At 36.2% G+C, this 20,694-nt stretch overlaps 1 protein-coding gene across 4 annotated transcripts in view; it reads right to left on the bottom strand.

The window, feature by feature from the left end:
- vps50 (VPS50 EARP/GARPII complex subunit) overlaps positions 1-20,694 on the bottom strand; it is a 175,181-nt gene that overhangs the window by 142,195 nt on the left and 12,292 nt on the right. For all 4 annotated transcript variants that reach the window (XM_041248891.1, XM_041248892.1, XM_041248893.1 and 1 more), the window contains exons 3-8: positions 13,665-13,787; positions 12,518-12,589; positions 4,932-4,985; positions 771-841; positions 415-532; positions 260-295 (exon numbers count right to left, since the gene is read on the bottom strand). In XM_041248891.1, coding sequence (XP_041104825.1) covers positions 260-295; positions 415-532; positions 771-841; positions 4,932-4,985; positions 12,518-12,589; positions 13,665-13,787 — 474 coding nt within the window. The remainder of the gene's footprint in view (positions 1-259; positions 296-414; positions 533-770; positions 842-4,931; positions 4,986-12,517; positions 12,590-13,664; positions 13,788-20,694) is intronic.

Genomic DNA, 20,694 nt, shown 5'->3' with positions numbered 1-20,694 from the left:
GGCCCTAAAGTGGAATCCCCATCACAAGCTTTGTCTCAACATATCTTGAAAAGATGACTGTCAATGAGGGTCAAAAGTGTAATGTAGGCTTTAGGCAATGCTTCAATTAAAACCCACCAATACCGCAATACTGCAAAACAGTAGATTGTGATTTACAGCATTGTATTTGTTTTATTATTTACATTACACTTAAGTCAGTCTTTTGGACAAGGAATCAGTACCCTCCAAACTATTTCATATATTTTGTTTGAACACTTACCTCTAACATTTCGCTTAATCTTACATCAGTCCTTTGCTGTAAAGAAACAAAAAATGGTATTTAAATTTGACTCAAAGGTACAGGTGAACTATATCTGTATTTTGACACGTATCCTAGAATGGCAGTCTTTTATTCAGATTGTTATCATTTGTTACCAGTGTTTTTATTGTTCTCAGAGATTTCAGCAGTCCAGTCAGCAAATGTCTCTTCCTTTGATTGGCAAGAAGGCCAAGGCTTGCTTGTGTAAAACCTTCTTTTGCAAAACCAAGTTGCCTGAAACAGTTAAAAAAAAAAAAAAAAAAAAGAAGTTATCACTGCACCCCCTTCTTGATTTGCAATTTGCGGTTATCATCATATTCTTGGTCCGATATAGATAATGTACATTTAATTAGATGGCCGTATCACTCTTTGCTTTGAATCTAGAACCTGTGCAAACACTATTACTTTAATCATCAAAGCTGTCACACAGTCAAAATATTTAAATCCTAACATATTACTACAGAACTGTTACCTTCTTGCATTTGTGCAGATGACTGCTCCCAACTGAAGGTTTGCTTGCAGTGAAGTAACACGATCCAATTCCTATATGAAGTTAAAATGCAAAATAATCATATTATTTGCTGATATAAAACACAAAGGTGAATGTTACATTAAAACACAAATGTTAAAAAGCACTTCAACACTACTATATATCTTATGATTTTATAAGTTACATTTCAGTACGTAGATGGTTTTTAAAAATTGAAAACCACATTATTTTAGCTATCTACAGACATGATTAGAATAATATAATGATTATTGAGAATTGGTGTCCTTTGCTAAAGTGAACTAAAATAAGATTCCAAAATCTCTTTTTTTTTTTGCTTCCAATCATTATTTAATTCAAAATGCTTCCACTGTGAGACAGATTCTTCTGGCATTATAAACTGAATACGGTCTTACAATAGATTGTTCTAATAGATAGATGTCTCCAAACTGAAAGGGACATATACTTTCACATGCAGTACAAACATTCACCATCTTTCTGGATGATGAACAGCAAACAGACAAAGTTCAAAATGAGTTCATGTTTGAATATAACGGATAATGAGTTGTGTATGAAGGGTCATGAAGAGGGTACCAAAGGTTTATATATGTTTGCATGACAACCTCTTGGGCTTCCTGTGACTGACAAGGTGTTTGAGACTACAAGATGACAAAGTCACATTCACTAATCTATATGTATCAAGATTCACTTGGGATGTTACTGTGACATTAAGCGAGCTCCAAGGCAAAATACTAAATTGAATGTTTGTGTGTTTACTGGAAGGAGAGTCTTCAACCATACAAACCGCACATGCTTAGTATAAATCAAGTTACTGGCCTCAAAGGAGCATATTATTTTAATTTTTTTTTTTTTTCCCCAGTGGTTAATTAACGCCTATTTATTTTTTTATAGGAATGAGAAGCAACCTTGAATGTTTCAGAGACTTTGAACTACATAACATAGATGTTGGTTCTGGATTTGTAATACTCTTCTTTAACAGGAGGTAATGTTTTGAAAATATGCCCCACTATTTATAAATAAAAAAATGCCAATAAACTGTGCTGCACACAGAATAGCTTTAAGAAACCTGAGTACTACAGCATCTGCCTATAGTTGTTTACGTCACTGGAAGACTGTCATTTTTTACATGCTTTAAAAGGTTCCAGATTCAATAGTGTACAACATTAGACGGAAGAGACAACAAACTGCTATCCAACCTATCAATACTCTTACAAGTGGTGTTTTTGTTAATCTTTGTTAATGCAAAGTCTAGGGTGAATATTTGTTAAAATAAATTAATTAATAAATTAATTAAATAAAAGGTTTGGAGCAGAATGCTTTTTTAAATTGTAAGTCAAGAGTCATTAACTGGCTTGCTAGATATAGTAAAACACTCTGGGAACTTCAAATAAATAATAAAAATTCACTGACAATGCCTGTTGTTCATATGCATTATACTGGCGCCATTCACTCCTTGGAAGACCTGTGCACAGATTATCAGTGGGTTGAAACACAAAGTAACTCACCAGGTAAACTGAGCTTTGGGCAGGTACTTTGGACACAATTAGGCAAAAGCCCCATTTGCACATAGCTGTTGTGTATGAGTACCATTGTTAAGCGGCAAGACAGCTGCATTTTGGTTTGGTAAATGATGCTCCCATATTATACAATACTTTTTCAAGTGGTTTAACTTTGAAAAGATTTCACTCTAGGTTTGGCAAATGAGCAACAGTCAGTTTCTTAAATAGGGTCTTAATACATAAATACAGTACCCTAAGTAAATGTCAATAAAAAATATGATCTGTTTTATTTCAAATTTAAAGGCTTTTCAATTGAAAAAATGAATTTTATACAGTGCAGTTTTTTTTATTTATATTCATGTATTCTTCAGAGGTTATTGGTTTGTTTTCTATTAGAAGTCACTTCCATTGCCTTTATACTTGTATTGTAATGTTTATATTGTGTTTTAGAAATAGATGTTGTCTCTTGACAGTTGGTTATTCCCTCTGAATAATAAATATATTACTATTACTATCATTAAGATTTCCTCCAACATAGAATTCATGACATCAAATTCAAATTCTCTCAAAAAAACCAAGGCAACCATGATCCAAACTGTAAAAACAAGTATGTGACAAACAAAAGACTCCTCTGGGTATATCTTAGATTTTAATTCAGTAATGGGATGAACTTCAGAATAGATAAAAAAAAATAAAAAATAGCCCTTTTACTACTAAGATGTATGTTTAGAACGTAAAAACGGAAACTACCGATTACACTGTCAGAAATAAGTTGCTCCTCTTGTCTATCGCTCACTCTCATGTGATGACCAGTGTAGGCTTTCTATTAATCACGCTTTATGTATTGCTCATTTACATTTCTGTAAGATGCTAAATAGCACTTCTGCAAACATGTCAGGAGTCCAGTGATTTACAGCAGCCATCATGTTTTAAATTACATAGAACCATTATCCAAAGGAACTCGGGGGAAATTACAGCAATAAAAAGTGGTTATGTAAAGCCCCTTCTGTACAAAAGGTAGGTTACAGTGATGCAGAGATAATGTAATTGTGATAAAACGTCATGTATTTAACTGCCATCACAAAACAAAGCATAACTACATTTTTCACATTGAAATTAATCACTCAAATTGACACCAATATCAAAACAGAGTGACAGAATTAATTTAGCTTAGCATTTTTGATGGATTTGTAATGGAATAGGATTAGAATTTTTTATCCCCACAGTCTGATGCAGGAATAATAGTTCTGACAGGTGTTTTGGCAAATCCAGGGCAAACATATTAACAGCTTTGGGCTTAAAGGAAGGTTATTAAAAGGGTGCCAAAGCAAAAACACCTTTTAAAAAAATATCTTACGATCCTGTCAGCATTATAAGGAAAACCAATCTAATAAAAAAAAATTCCCAGAATAATAGTATTAACAGGGACGCATTAACGAAAGGACTGAAAAGATCAGTCAAAAGACATAATTAAGGAAGAATGCAAACACTGTAACTAAAGTACTAGCAAGCAAATGTGATTCAGTCATTTCAATATACTGCATGAACAAAGCCATGTACACTGAAAACAGTTACACTAAAGAAAATTTGAATACATTTTTTCATAATAAATCAACATGTTCCAAAACAAAAGCAATAAATACTGCATCATGGCGAAGGCCATTCCAGAACTTTTATCTTTGTTTTCTTAATAATTCCAGAGTTAACTTAGCCATATGCTTTGGGTCATTGTTGTGTTGGAAGATAAACTGTCTGTCCATCAGCCTATGAGCAGACGGTACCACTGTACCTTGGAAAGTGTTTTGATACATGGCTGTATTCAATAGATCTTCAAATTACATGAATGAGTCCCCGGACTATTAAAACACCCTCATATCATGTTTAACTGTAAGTGCAAGGTTTTCTTCATTAAAGGCCTTCCTTTTATTTCTCCAAACATATTCTAGTCCATTTCTGGGGAAACATTCTATTTCAGTCTAACTGGACCACGGAAGTTTTCTGAAGAATGCTTTACTATTATGCCTGATGCTTCAAAGTCATTCTTTAAGTCCTTGGATGTTAATCTTGGATTTCTTTTAGCTTTGATTTTCAGTCTTTCTACTGTTGCACCTGGTCTTTTATAAACTTCATATGTGCTCATATGTAGTATTTTAGATATGTAGGCAATATAACCTTTGACAAAGACTAGAAACAAATGCACCATCAGTACACCATCAATAGGGTGTAGGGCCATCATCGGTACTGCTTCAGTTCCTTCAGTATAGAAATCTTCTGTAAAGTCTATTCTAAATAAAGACCTTTTTACCCTGTTCCTTGTGAATTGCACAGTTAGGAGCATTTATTTAAATTGCAGGTGTGTCTAATGTGTTGTCAACCCTCCAAAAACAACTCACTGATGTATATTAAAACGATCTAAACTAGCATAGGGTCAATAAAAAAAGTGCAGTTGAAAACACCAATGTTGTTAAAAGGCTAAATATAAATCACTGTTGAGATCATTTCATTAGACCCTACAGTTCGTATGAGCTAAAAGGCAGCATGGCATGTGTACAGCATGTGAAATATAATCTTTTAACAAATGACAGTGGTCAGAACCATGAAAAAGCGGTATTAAAAAGCGTCTTACCTTAACATATGAAGGCTGTTTTTCCAGGATTAGATCTGCTACTTTCTTTGACACCTACAAAACACAGAATTGTTTACTGTGTAAATAGCATGAAATTAGCCCCATCCCCCACCCAAGTTAGCTGTATGGTATAGAGCGCTGCATTGGGTCGGGTACTCGTGCGTGACCTGCAAAAGTGGTTCGGGTTCGGGTCGGAATGTGAACTTTTTTGCGGTTTGCGGTTCGGGTCAAAAAAAGTTTGGGGTCTGATTTTGAATCACCTAAAAAGTTTTCTGTCCTTTCAGCATACTTGTCTGTAACTCTTTCCCAAATATCGTATTAGAAGGTAAATGTACCAGTATTTCCAGCACTAAAGCTAGAGATGATTAAGCAGGAGTCAGCTGACTAAGTGTTGTTCTCGCTTGGTTGATATGTGAAACAAAAGATAGCCCAGGGTTTATATCATTTAGTGGATAATAGTTCAGGAGTTAAATCATAAATGTGGAATTCTTTTGGAATCATAGCAAATGAAAATAATAAACATGTGACTGGAGTCGTTGCTTGTAAAACCTGTCATTATGTTTCTGTGAATGACAGCCACAAAACTCTCTGCTCTCAACTGGTAGCAAGAAAGGAATAGACAGGTATTTTATAGTAAAGGAAGTAGAGATAGTTAATGTTACAATGTTAAAATATATTCAGACCACTAGAAAAAGCTACCATGCTGTATAGCCTATTGTATAAACTCAATCTGTGGAGAATGGTAGAGATATCTGTGTGTGAATGAGAGCCGTGAAAGAGTCAGTCAGCACAGGCAGTAGGTAAAGGACAAACACTTGCGGGTTTGGGTCGGGTCGCAGGTAAGAAGACGGTGTCGCCGCACAGGACTCTAGTATGATAAGTATAATACATTATTTTGTCTGTACAAGGATTGTGATCATTTCATCACAACTACTGACCACTGCTGAATATTAATATTGGTGATAAATCTTCACTCTTTACCAGGCTTGTATACAGCGGTACATATTTCCATGAATGACTAAAAACATCTACTAACTAATGCTCTCAAATCAGAAAGCAATAATTAAAGTACTGGCAGTGCTGTAGCTAGTTTAATCCTAGTGATTCATGCAACATTTCTACAGTAAATACAGCATCAGGGTGCAAACAACTTCTCAGTCTAACTTCCATTTCTGTCTCTCCCTTCTGATACACTATTTGAACCGAAGAAACGCTGCGTTGGCATTTTATAACACAGACATCTTATTCAGCGTTTGTTTTATAACTAAACAAATATTAGGCCTATTACCTGATTATCTTTCCAAATGTATTTGCTTTTTTTTGCGAGCGGAGCTGTGGCTTTCTCTGAGAGACGAGACGCTTCAGCACCGCTACGGCACCCGAACCTGGGGCGAGCCCATTCCCCTGTCCCCTCTCCCGACCCGTTCTCCATCGCGCACTTGTTTTGCTTGTCTGTCACTTCGAATTTAACTCCCGAACGCCGTTCAGCCAGGTTATTTATAGTTTAAAATCTGCTAATTAAAATAATCTACAAATGGGAATGTTACCTTTTTCTCTTTTTTTTTGTAAAAAATATAGCGTTGATTACATGGTGCTTTATGGTGCTTCACTATATTTGCATTATAGAGAGGGAGTTATTTTATTTTTTTTATTTTGTATATTAGTCAGATGTGTGTTGCTATGGTTCCCGCGGCACCCCACCCCTCCCCCCCCCGTTTATAACGCTCCGGTTAAAACGCTCATATTGTCCCTCAAGACCCACGTTATAGCGAGGGAGAACCATAGATAAATAACATTGGGAAGAACCATCTCCCAGTTGTATCCCAATTTAGCAGAAATTTTTGCAGAAATCAGAATTATCTAGTATCCCAATTAGGTGACGCTGACTGAACCATATCCCATGTTTAACTTAAATGTTTAATCCCATGTTTAACTTTAAATATAGATATTTACGTAGATTACCTATATCCAGTTTTAATAAAATAAAACAATACATAACCTGAATGATATAAAAACAAATTGCTGTAGTCAGGACAATAGTTTTAACTGTTTATTTCTGCAGCTAACCCTGGAATTAAATTAATTTTGATGCTACAATCTTTATAGCAGATTTTAAAAAGTAACAAATAACAAAAAACAAAACAACTGTGTGTAAGAGAAAGTGGTGTTATCATTAAATAAATACTCACAGTTGTCATAGCTTTTGTATCTGCATCTTTTTATAAGCGGCACAGTGGACAGTGGTGCTAGAATTAAACTATAAATCCCTAGTTAAGTTACAAAACAGAGTAGTCATTGATCAGAGTAGTTATTTTAATCCTCTAAAAATGTGCCTCTACATTTGCACTTTCCTGAAAACAGGGCTCTTGAATTGTTTTATAGTTAAATACTTGTTTCAACTGTGCTGTTATGATTTTTAGTACAATGATGCTACACAGTGGCTCTCAAAAGTATTCACCCCCCTTGGACTTTTCCACATTTGATTGTGTTACAACATGGAATCAAATGGATTTAATTAGGAGTTTTTGCCACTGATCAACACAAAAAAAGTCCATAATGTCAAAGTGAAAAATAAAATCTACAAATTGTTCTAAATTAAATACAAATATAAAACAGAAAATAACTGATTGCATAAGTATTCACCCCCTTTGCTATGACACACCTAAATAAGCTCTGGTGCAACCAATTGTCTTTAGAAGTCACATAATTAGTTGAATGGAGTCCTCCTGTGTGCAATTAAGCTGTTTCACATGATTTCAGGTTAAATACACCTGTCTCTGGGAGGTCCCACATTTGGTTAGTACATTTCCTAACAAAAACTACATCATGAAGACAAAGGAACATTCAAAGCAAATCCGGAATAAGCACCAATCAGGGGTAGGATAGAAGAACATTTCCAAGGCACTGAATATCCCCCGGAGCACAGTAAAGTCCTTTATTAAGAAACAGAGTGAATATGGCACAACTGTGAACCTGTCTAGAACAGGCTGTCCTCAAAAACTGAGTATCTGGGAGAGAAGGGCACTAGTCAGGGAGGCCACCAAGAGGCCTATGGCAACTCTAAAGAAGTTACAGTCTTCCACGGCTGAGCTGGGAGACACTGTGCATACGGCAACAATAGCCCTGGTGCTTCACAAAACTGGCCTTTATGGGAGAGTGGCAAAAAGAAAACCATTGTTGAAAAAAACTCACATCAAATTTCAGCTAGTTTGCCAGAAGGCATGTGGGAGACTGAAGATTGGTGGCAGCATCATGCAATGGGGGTGCTTCTCTGCGTCAGGGCCTGGAAAGCTCGTGAAGATAGAGGGCAAAATGGATGCAGCAAAGTACAGAGAAATCCTGGAGGAAAACCTGCTGAAGTCTGCCAGAGACCTGGTACTTGGGAGATGATTCATCTTCCAGCAGGACAATGACTCCAAACATACAGCCAAAGCCACACTGGAGTGGCTTAAAAACAAAAAGGTCAATGTCTTGGAGTGGCCCAGTCAAAGCCATGGCCTCAATCCAGTTGAGAATATGTGGAAAGAGTTGAAAATTGCTGTTCACCAAAGGTCCCCATCCAACTTGACGGAGCTTGAGCAATTTTGCAAAGAAGAATGGGCAAAACTTGCAGTGTCCAGATGTGCAAAGCTGGCAGAGACTTATCCAAATAGACTCATGGCTGTAATTGCTGTCAAAGGTGCCTCTACCAAATATTGACTCAAGGGGGTGAATACTTATGCAATCAATTATTTTCTGTTTTATATTTGTATTTAATTTAGAACAATTTGTAGATTTTATTTTCCAATAATCACATTATGGACTTTTTTGTGTTGATCAGTGACAAAAACTCCTAATTAAATCCATTTTGATTCCATGTTGTAACACAATAAAATGTGGAAAAGTCCAAGGTGGGTGAATACTTTTGAGAGCCACTGTAAATCACACTTTCTGTAATTACACCTGTTACATATTTTCCTACTGCATGCTCCTTAAACTGGCACATCCCCAACACAACTTAATACGGGAAAGTAGAAAATCAAACCCACTGTCCAGAATCAAACATGTATTATCTTAAGATATCTCTGTTTTGTCAAGAAACCTGTTAAGTCAGTGGTTAACTATTGTATCTAAATTCCAGACACAACAGGTTGTGCTGCTGGAATTTAGGGAGCAGGACCAAAACCAGTTTATTACAAAACAATTGAGTACCATCAGCCAATCAGCTTCCAGCTGTAGCAGGTTTCTATCAAGACAGTACTGTAAATGCCCGATGCTATATCACAGCATCAAGTGTGAATCCAATTTAAAATCAATCCACACAATGATGCCAAAGTGACTAAAACAGCCAAATGCAAAAGTACTGAAAGAAAATAAAATGTTAGTTGAAGTCCATGGTGAAATGGGATAAGTAGTAAACTGGGCAAAGCTGCATAACAAGCGTAAGGGATGTTGTGCAGACCAACTTGACAGCACAGTAATTTCAGGAACATCATGCTTACTAAGCACCTGGATTTAAAGGGGAATTTTAGTCTACCGCCTGACGTTTCAGTGCAAATATCTTCTGTGAGCATGTCAGTTTATTTTTTATTAAGGTAGCTTAATTTACTGTGGTGTCTCAACAAGAAATAACAACCCTAAAATGGAACTTTGTTCTATAATGATGCACAACTGAACTCTGCCAAGTTCAAATGAAACAAGAACAATGTGCTGCTACTAAGGGCAGTGGTAAACACTTTGATCTTTTAAAGCAGGCAGTGCTAATTTGAATCAATAGACAGGAGATCAGCAAATGCTACTTAAAAAATGCACCTCTATTCGTGTCTGTTAGTAGAACAAAGAAAGAAAAAAACTAGGTTGGAGAAATTAATGAATGAGAGGTCTGAAAACCCAAGCCACTGATTCAAGGTATTGAATCAATGGCTTGGGAAGTTACCGATTCAAATTATTATAATAATATATAATAATAATATAATAATAATAATAATAATAATAATAATAATAATATTCAGATTATTGATTTATTTAAACATGAATAATACCTTAATATAAATATTACAAGTATAAAGTGCTGTTACACGGGCTGCTCTTTGGTCAATGGGAACTATAAAGACCAATAAGCTGATCTCTGAAGCTCAGAGAATCGGTGGAGGGAACCCAAAATAAAAGAAAATCCTGCTCAGGCACCAACTGCAGATATGTCCATAATTTTGGGTAATCATGGCAAAGCTGCTAAACAGAAGCCTTTTCTACAAAAGACTGGCATCTAGTTTCTTTTGCAGAGCCCAAACCCTCGTTTCTCAAAAGCGTGTAAGCCTCTTAATATTTCTTTTTGAGCAGAGTAAAATTTTCAGAAAGTTAGATGCAGCTTTATTGTATTTTTTTATACTTACACACATCGCTACACTAAATGAAACCTCCATTACAATGACTTGCTTTAAAGGTTAATATATTAATTAGCTAAATTAAAAAGAAATAGCAAGATTATGTTTCCTTTATGGTTGTACAGTAGCATGGTCCATCCTTATAATATTAATTACAGGACCATAGATTCGATTGGTGAATATGGAAAGACAACAAAACATATGCATTACTAAAACACAGATGTATGACTCATCAAAGCAGAGATGCTGCAAGGGGTCTATTGTGCCACAGTAGATCCAATGAATGACTATGAGCAAATCAGGTTGGCGATCCTTTTCAAGTTCAGTTAATATTGTTGTAGCCTAAAAGTAGATGTTTCTTTCAGAGCTCCTCCTTATTATAACCTTCTTCAGACTGATTCCCTTATTTCCCTTAAAAAAATCACTTCAGCTTTATTTGGGTGCAAAAAGCAGGACCTGCTGTCAAACAACAGGTGACCTTGTCTTTTTAAAATGCATCTAATCTTCTCTGCTAACCATACAGCTTACACAACACTAAATTGCCTTTGGCAAAATAAATTGCATCAAAGGTTTCACTTGACCATTGCACATCTCTTTCTAGTGCTGCTGTTTTTATTGCTTTTCAGCCTTGATTCTTGTAGACAGCAGCCCTGTGCAACCCCCACTTCCACATGGAACATGTTCTCATTTCTCTGCTGCCATCCACAGAGGCCTGTAATGACTGGTTCCCATCCACAACATTTTAAGATTATTCAGGTCTGTCCCACTGTAAGTCTGCCTTTACAGCTGCATCTGTTTATGCAAGCTCTGCATACCACATATTAAGAGTCTTCTGTAGGCATTGTAGGTTAACACACCTAGTCCTTTGTATGGTACGGTTGTTGTAAACCAGATCCGTTGTTCTATTACAACGTTTTATAAGGTTTCTATTAGTAAGAATCATTTAGAGCAAATTTGTAACCATACAAACTGAAGTCTGAAATAAACAAAGCACAGTCTACTGAACATGTTTCCTTTGTTTTGTTAGGTCGTTTGGTGGGGTACATTCCCAAGAAATGTACACTTTATTATCAGCTTTATAGTGTATAAAGGGATATATGTTGTATGACTTACAACCCTTAGTAGAGCTACTGGTACTGCTAGTTAGTAGCTCTACCAAGGATGGTAGTTCATACAGCCCAGTGATATTTTATTGGGATTTTCAAAACTCATCTTAATAATAAATACCCCCCCCCCCAACTCTGTAGGAAGAATTATTTAAAATGTACATAAAATGGCATAACTGTATCAAATAAATTTTAAGTTTAGATTTACATTAACATTCAACAGCAAGACTAGAAACATTATGATTAAAACCAGTGTGATGTCTTATTTACAGTATATATGCTGAAAGCAAATACAGTGGTACTCATAAGCTTTGCCAAAATTGTATGTTTTTCATGTTTGTGCTAATACAAAGGGAACAATTAGATAAATCAGTGATCAGTTTTTATATTATAAATGTATTTTTCAGTATAATTTTGCTTCACTGGGCTGCAGCTGACATAATTAAGAATACACCGTACCAATGGTAGCTCGTATAACAGGGCAATGTGTACTCAAATGACAGAATCTCAAGAAAATAAATAATAACTTTGCTTATTGTTATCCAAACCAATGGCAGGAATTAAGCTTTGTAAGGAGCTTGTAAAGGGGCTGAGCTCAATTATCGTCCGATATCCTGCATTTTGATGTATGTTCCATGTAATTCGATGTACTGTGTGTCATTTACTGTGTAAATACCCATGACAAGTGTATTGTCCCGTCAAAATATCTTTTCACACTGTCAAATATTTCAGGACAGTAATATATATAATATATTATATATATATATATATATATATATATATATAATATACACACACATATATATATATATATATATATACACATACACACACACACATATATATATACACACATACACACACATACATATATATATATATATATATATATATATATATATATATATATAGATATATATATATTTTTTTTTATTTTATTTCACCATATGTGTATTCAAAGGATGCTTTTAGTCCAAGATAGAGAAAGTGTTTGAAGCCTAACTTCTCCATACTTCGATATGCATATGGTATTCCAATGAAAAAACAGTCATTGAAGTTTAACATCTACTCTCATGTAATGGAAATCATCAGGTTTTTTTTGGGATATTTAACTTACAGCCGCTTGTTGCTTCTTCAGTTTATCTCTGTATTCTTCTATATCTTGAAGATTAAGAACAGGAGGAAGTTTCTAGGTATGGAAAAAAGAAAGATTTAAAAAAAAGAGATTATTAGTTTACAATATAAATATAGTTGGCTCAGAAGGATGCAGATTTCCTTTGAGAAATTCAAGTAACTGTGTCCAACAAAATGACATGGTCTGTAATCAGATGGCCTTCCCTGACATGTAAAATATAAATCTACAAATGAAAATATTAAGCACTTTATTTATTTATTTATTTTGTAATTTAGAGTGACCAATATTTTTTTTTTCCCCCCCAATTTGGAATGTCTAGTTATTTTTTTTTTCCTCCACACCACAATGAGTCCCTACACAGCACAGACGTTCCAATGGTGTGTGAGCGTCTTCCGATCTCACAAGCCTAAAGCTAGAATCACTTTCACGTCGAGCAACCCAGAGAACAGAGATCAGCCCTGATTTTTATCCACTCTTAATTTACTCGGTGTCTGGCCAGGAGGGTTCACTGTTCTGCGATGAGGAGGAGGAGTCCCTAACGGTTTCCCATCCCCCACCCCGGGAGCGTTGGAGCCAATTTAACGCCCCCTTCACCCCGGACACGAACTGGAGACGTCCAAGCTGTGTGACTCATCCTGCACTCCCAGCGGCAGCGCTTTAACTGGATGAGCCACTCAGGGGACCCCGCACTTAAGAAATATTAACTTGAGTATTATTTCAATGTGCAATTTAGAGAGAGCTTTATCAAATGAAATGAACAGCATCTAACAGAAACCTAAAACAGGTAATTGCTTTTTTCTCTTGGCTGGACTCTTATTATGCAATGTTCTGTTAAAGCTAATGAGATTTCACACTGACTGTAACCAGCTAATCCATCAATCTGGCTCTGATGCAGACAATGCAATGTCTAAACTTCAACTGACATGAACAGTTTACTCAAGCTGTGGTGGCTAGCAGATGTATCGCTCAAAAAATAACCCTAGTGTGTCACCCAAGGGATCAAAAAATAAATTACCTTAAAAGAGGAACTTGCTCTAGAATAATTCCGTTAAACCATGTTTATACACTCCCCATGGCAACTGCAGGCCTATTCGTGCATTGTCATATGGGTTCAACATTTTTTTCTTACCTCTAGCTCATGCTCCACAATGTCAAAAGAATCATTGGAGAAGTAAACTTCCTCAATACTATTAATTATCTCTTGTTCTGCTTGTGGATCGATAGGTTGCTCTCTCATTTCCCGTAGTTCTTCCTAATAGAAAGAATAAAGTGAGACAATGATTATCAGGCTTGCCCCATCTCAGTGCCAGCAAAAATGCAAAACCTCTGCCCGAGCAAAGCTTCTTGATGTAAACCATTAGACCTCATTATACCATAAACTCAGTACAAGCTATAACTCAAACAGATTTCAAGCCATTCCAGCTTAAGCAGCAAACATGAAGTACAATATTGTCTCCTGCAAGAAGGTTGTTTCAGGAATCAATATGTGGTAAAAATGAGACCCTTGAAATATTGTAAGCAATCTACTCCAGTAGACACCTCAAATATAATGTTGTTCAATCACATTAAGTTTAGAGGACCCATTTTCTTAAAAGCCAATAAGAGATCAAGGGATTATTATTATTATTATTATTATTATTATTATTATTATTATTATTATTATTATTATTATTATTTTTATTAACAGACGCCCTTACCCAGGGCAACTTACAGTTGTACACAAAATAAAAAAACATATCAAGAATTACAATACAGTTAAGAGCAAGATACAAAAAAAAAAATGACTTCTCAGGAAGAATCGGCAGGTTCGTGCTACAGTGGAGATGTGTTGGGAGTAGGAGAGGCAGGGGTCAGGGTTACTTGGCTGAGGAGGAGGAAGCGAAAATAAGGAGGGGAAGAAAAGGTGGTCAGATTGAGAGAGGTTGAGTTTGAGGTGATGCGAGTGCATCCTGGAGGAAATAGCAGACAGAGAGGTAGAGATACGGGAGGGGATGGTGGGAGGAAGATCTGAGCATCATCAGCATAGAAATGGCATGAGAAACCATAGGATGCAATGAGGGGGCCAAGGGAACAGGTGTAGAGAGAGAACAGGAAAGGACCCAAGACTGATCCATGGGGGACACCTGTTGAGATGTGCCAGGTTACCTGGAGCAGTGCCAGATTCCCAGGTCTGCGAGAGAGGATAGGAGAACAGTGTTTAACAGTGTCAAAGGAGATCAAGGAGAATTAGGGCAGAGGACAGAGAGGCAGCACTGGCAGAGTTTAGAGAGTTAGCGACAGACAGGAGAGCTGTTTCAGTGGAGTGAGCAGAGCAGAAACCAGATTGGAGAGGGTCAAGGAGAGAGTGGTTAGACAGGAAAGCAGAGAGCTGCCGGTGTACTGCCTGCTTGAGGGTTTTAGAGAGGAAAGGTGAGAGGGAGACAGGACGGTAGTTCTGGAGGGAGGTGGGATCAAGGGTAGGTTTTTTGAGGAGGGGGTGATAGAGGCTTGTTTGAAGGCAGAGGAAAAGAGGCCAGAGAGGAGAAAGGTGTTGAGAAGGGAAGAAATGAAGATGAGTAGAGCAGGAGCAGCAGCTTGAAAGGTGAGTGGGGAGAGGGTCCAGGGCGCACGTGGTGGGTTTGTGACCCTGGAGGAAGGAGGAGAGGTCGGAGTCTGGGAGGGGAGAGAAGGAGGAGGAGGGTGTTAGTAGGGGAGACAGCGGGTGTTGAGGTTGGAGCGGGAGGGGGTGGCAGGCAGGAAGAGGTGTTAAAAGAGTTTGCGGATAGTAAAAACTTTAGAGGAGAAGAAAGAGGCAAAGTAGTCAGAGGAGATAGAGGAGGGAAGGGGGGGGGGGGGGGGGGGGGGGGGGGTGAGGAGGGAGAGAAGGTAGAGAATAGTTTCCAGGGGTTGTTAGTGCAGGACTGAATAATAGAGTGTTTAGCAGAGGAGAGAATAGACGAGAAGGAGAGGAGGGAGTGGTAGATATCTAGGGCAGCAGGGAGTTTGGTTCTTTTCAGGTTAACTGAAGGAATGAAAAAGCCAACATGAATTTAAGGTTATGTATTATGCTGTAGAATGTCTGTTGGGAAAATGAGATATTGATTTTCTCAACTCCGAGTACACCTCATCTGAGAGAAAAACTATACAAAGTATTATACTGTTTTCTTAACTGGTGTTGCCCTCCATAACTTGTGTACCCCCATTAGCTGAGCAAACAGCATCTGGATGGGTTAACCAAATGAATGGTTACACACTCGTACAGTCTTTACCTGTTAACATTCATTAAATGATACCTGTTGGCGACGCATATAACCAGTCACAGGGATGTAGTGATGGCGGCCTTACACACATGTGCATATGGTGGATGTATGTCATGCGATCAACTTTCAATGATACAGAAAGGTCTAATTTTGCATTTGCAGCTGCAGCGTTTAGTGTGTCTATTATTGGACTGGTGTTTCAGTTTTTCAGACAACTGAACCCCTTGGACCTACCTACAGTGCACTCTGCTGAATGTGGTTGACATGGAAATTAGCTTTTTATAGATTAAAGTAAAATGTCAAAATCTTTGTTACTTTTCATAAACTCCTTTTTTTCTTGCACGTTCATTTACTGTGGATACAAATTTGTGCTGTACCTTTACAACAACAACCAAAGGCATGCTGGTGTTCTGACTGATAACATTAACAATAATGTGCTTTATAAAAATAATTCAAGGAGGGGAAGAACCACAGGCAAACAAAGTGACAAAACACATCTTTAAATACTTGTGTCTAAATACTCGGAGTAGTAAAAGTCACAAGTTAAAACCAGAAAAGGACATTCCAAGATCTTTAGCAAGTACACGAATGTAAAGGCTTTAAGACCTCTCGCACAGAACAAACACAGATCTTATCCTAACAATGTCTTAGCTTCAGTTTTTTTTTTTTTTAATTTGTTTGTGTACTTGGTTTGTTTCCTTTGGTGTTATTTTGGGTTATTTTCCCCGAAGGTAAGAACCACATAATCCAGACAACACTGGCTTACCATCAAGTGTAGCTTGTTTTATGTGTCATTGTACTTTGTTTTTTTTACCATAAACATCCCTTGTTGCAGTCCAAAGACACCCCAAGGTTACTCCACTTGTTCTATACAAATTGCATTTAAATCTGTTCTGACCAATATCTGCAAGCAACTTGATTAGCTTTCCAATATGTTTTTGTTTTTTTATCCCTTAAGAGCAAGAAAAAATAAAAAATAAAAAAAAACATATTGGAAAGCTAATGAAGTTGCTTGCAAATATTGGTCAGAACAGATTTAGATGCAATTTGTATACCATTAAAATTTGTTAACCATTAAAAAGAGAACAACAAAAATGGTACCCACAATTACATAATTTTCTGGAAAATCACAGGCAGACCTACAGCTCAAACAAAAACACCATTAAAATCAAATTAGGTCCAGCACTTAACAATTAATTACAGTGTAACCCAAGAATGGAATTTAGTTTAAATATAATTTTAACCTCTTTTCATCACATATATTCTCCATATGTCTTTTTTTTTTTGTTTGCAATCTCTGGTATTAATGAAAAACTGCTGTGGGTCCATCATCTACAGATAAAATCTCTCAACATTCCAATGGTATGTGTCTCTGTCCCGGGGTTTAGCAATACAGTTAAATCAACAAAATGTTTAACCTGTACTTAAATACTTGTTACTTTAGTAGACATGATTTCATGTTTTACAAACCCAGTCAAACACTTTTCCATTTTTTAAAATAACTTTTTATAGGACTATAAGAGAGGTCTGTGTATGAAGGGAAAACACAATCATTTTACAATAGTAATGTCTGCTGAGTTTTTGCGCATTTATTTGACCTTTGGATAGTTTTTTTTTTTTTTTTAGAACCACAGAGTAGAGGCTCAGAGGTTTTTATTTAACAATACTGCACAAAACGGGCGCAGGGCTAACCCTGCCTGCTTTAGTGAGTGCACATTTCAATGAAATATGAAAACACATATTATGGCTTATATGTCATGAACATTAATACAAATGCTCTTTGCTTTCAAACTAGCTAATAGAAAACATATCAGTTCTAGATCCGGATGATCATTTATTGTAATATAGGGATATCCTCATTTTCTGCTCAGCTTGTATAGTGAGGTGAAAAATCTTGTATCTCTGCAACCCTACTACACGTACATGCTAAAAACTTAAGAAGTCTACAGTACTAAAAAAAAAAAAAAAAAAAGCACTGAAAAATGTATTATTTACCTTGTGAACAACTTTAAAATCCATTTCCAGAGCAGAGATGAAGAGACAAATGTTAAAACAAAGTTACCATAAATGTAAATACACTAAGTAAACTACATTTAAAATAAGTTTAATCTGGTAATGCCTCATAAAATACATCCTGTTAAAGGTTTATCAACCTGCATATATTACACTGCATTTGGAAACCAGGCCTCCAGTTACAGAATATTACTGTTCAAGAACATTTAAGGAATCACTGTAGTGTTAGCAGAGTCTGCAGCATGGAAGCAGTGACCATGGAAGGCCTTTTCTGTGGGTGGATGAGTATGTGTTAAGAAATAAGGAGGTGGACTGAGTCACCATTAATTTAGACCTGAAGAAGGTAGGAGAAAGTGTGCCAAGGCAAAGCAAGTACAGTTAATATTAAAACCTACAAACCTGACTTAGACATCAGAAAAAAAAAACAATTCATATGACCTGTGACCAAGGGAACAGGGTCACCATGAGTTTCACTAGGCTGTGGAGTAGCCAAGCTTCCATGTGCTGTACTAACGTAATGTAAAACCAAGTGTTCATTTGCCAGGTCAAGTCAGGTGAGAACTTGAGTGGCTTTTGAGTCTTCATTCCTGTACGGCGGAATGTGTAGAGTTCAGTGGTTAGGATTAGTCAGCTGTGGACAGCCTAGCGACCCTAAATCTCCAAAGATACTTCTGCATTGTTAAGAACAAGACTGTGTATCAGCTTGCCAGGACAAGAGAACAAGGCATTAGCTAAGCAGAGTAGTGTTCCTGATGCTTAACTCCTCGTCTAGGGGGGACATATATACAATCTGTGATGGATAACTTGTTATGTTAGGCTTTTGAAAGTGTTTTATTTTTTATTTGCACTGCTTTGTTCCATATGGTGTGAAAGTTGACCATGCTAGCAGCAACCATTGTTGGTATCCTAGCAACAGCACATTGCTGTAACTTTAACTGAAGAAAATATATGAATGTATGTAAATAAACCTGGGGACCTAGACAACATTAAAAGAAAAATTATCCTAACACTAATACTCTCCTAATACTTTCAACGCAAGACACTATTACAGTATACAGAGGTATATTTCAGGCCTAATAACCATGCTTTTCAAGTATTGAATACATGGTACTCTACATACTAAATAAACAAAATACAGAAATTGTTAAATCAGGTTCAAAAAGTCTTAATTACATTTTTTTTTTCTCTCACTATTATCCCACTTGACCCTACTTCAAAGAAAGATGATATTGTTTGTAAACCAAAATCCATCCAGAACTATAAAACATCAAAGTGCAGAATCTATAAATACTAAAAGAAACTTAAATTCAATGGCAAACACTTTTCCAACACTTTGCCATTCTTCTTTTTCAACATTTGTAGTTGCTTTTGTGTGACTTAAGTGTTGGGGCAAGATCACACTGTTGCTTTTTCTCCACTTCTCTGTGCTGTGCTGTTGCCTGTTTAGCTGATTGCACTGGATCAAGTTATGCTATGACTACAGATGTGTTGGATTTTACAGGTTGGTTTAATTAAAGCCTGATTTGTATTCATGTTCCTACAAGAATATGTCCAAGGTACTTGATGACCTTGTTCCATAGAAAAATACACTGAAAAGACTTTGTCAAAACTTTGTTGTTGCATTTGAGTTTCTTTATAGTGTTTTCTAATCCAAAATTCATCAATCAGATTTAAATAACATATTTAAACTATTTTCTTTTAAACAAAACCAGGTGATCCAGTAGAAAGGAGAGAATTATTTCTACAACAGACTTGAAGATATAATTAATAAACCCAAAAAGCAATAACTGAGTTACCATGATTCAGCTCATTTGCATAAGCATATACTTCTTAAAGTGTCTATTAATTACAGTATATGACTGATACTCACACCAGCTCGTCCCAAAGGGTACTATGAATCAGACACAAGTTATTAAAAACAAGATTTGTGTAAAATGTGTACATTTTCTATGACAATAAATCAACAAACACAGGTGAGTGTCGATCTGTTTTCAAAAAACTTTAACTACTATTTATTCATCAGCTCTACTTTGAAAAAAAAAATCTTTTGCTGTTAGCCAAGTTTAATGGGCAAAAAATATTGCTGCACTAGTTTGCAATGTTAAACATGCACGACTCCTTCATTGTTCTTGTGCATACATACTGTACAGTGAGGACATTAAAACCTAGTTTATTATATACTGTACATAATTAGTTTTTTATTTTTACTTTTATTTTATTTTTAATTGGAGAATAAAAGCATTTTTTCTGCATTCTTCACAAAAAAAAAAAATTTCCCCTAAAATGTTAATGCATGGTCAGATCGCCATCTAGTGGGTCACAATTTTATTTTTAAGAATTGGAGAGAGTTATGTGCTGTATGCCAACAGAAGGAAACATATAATTAGGATTTTTGTGTGTGCTGTTTATCCAGGAGGTAATACGATTTTCATTAAGCTGACTAATGAAAAAGACCTCATTGATGTGCATATTTATTCATCTGCAGATCTACATATATGCGCTGTCAAGTGTAAACACATTTTAATTTTTTTATTTTTTTTTATCAGTACAATGATTTTGCAGAGCAGCAGTTGTTTCGGCGCAGCTTTGTCTTCAGGACACTTGTAATTAATGTAATTTAGAAATGAGATAACCAGTCAAGCATGGCACATTCTTAACTCACAAGGCGGTAAAACTGAGTATCTTTATTTTTAACACCCACCCATTTATGAAAACTGCTTACTTCTGTGACACTGTATCACATACCAATACCAAGGGCTGCTAGATACATTTAGAATAATCTCTAGTGTCATTTCTCATAAGGAGTTGCTTTAAATACTTTAGTTATAATTGTTACATCCTTTTTACCACCTGAATTTGCAGCAGATAGATAGATATAACTGTAGGAAATAAATGACTTTGTAATTG

The sequence above is a fragment of the Polyodon spathula genome, chromosome 4 (assembly GCF_017654505.1).
Source record: "Polyodon spathula isolate WHYD16114869_AA chromosome 4, ASM1765450v1, whole genome shotgun sequence".
Classification (NCBI taxonomy): domain Eukaryota; kingdom Metazoa; phylum Chordata; class Actinopteri; order Acipenseriformes; family Polyodontidae; genus Polyodon; species Polyodon spathula.
This window is presented reverse-complemented; position numbering and strand designations above follow the sequence as displayed.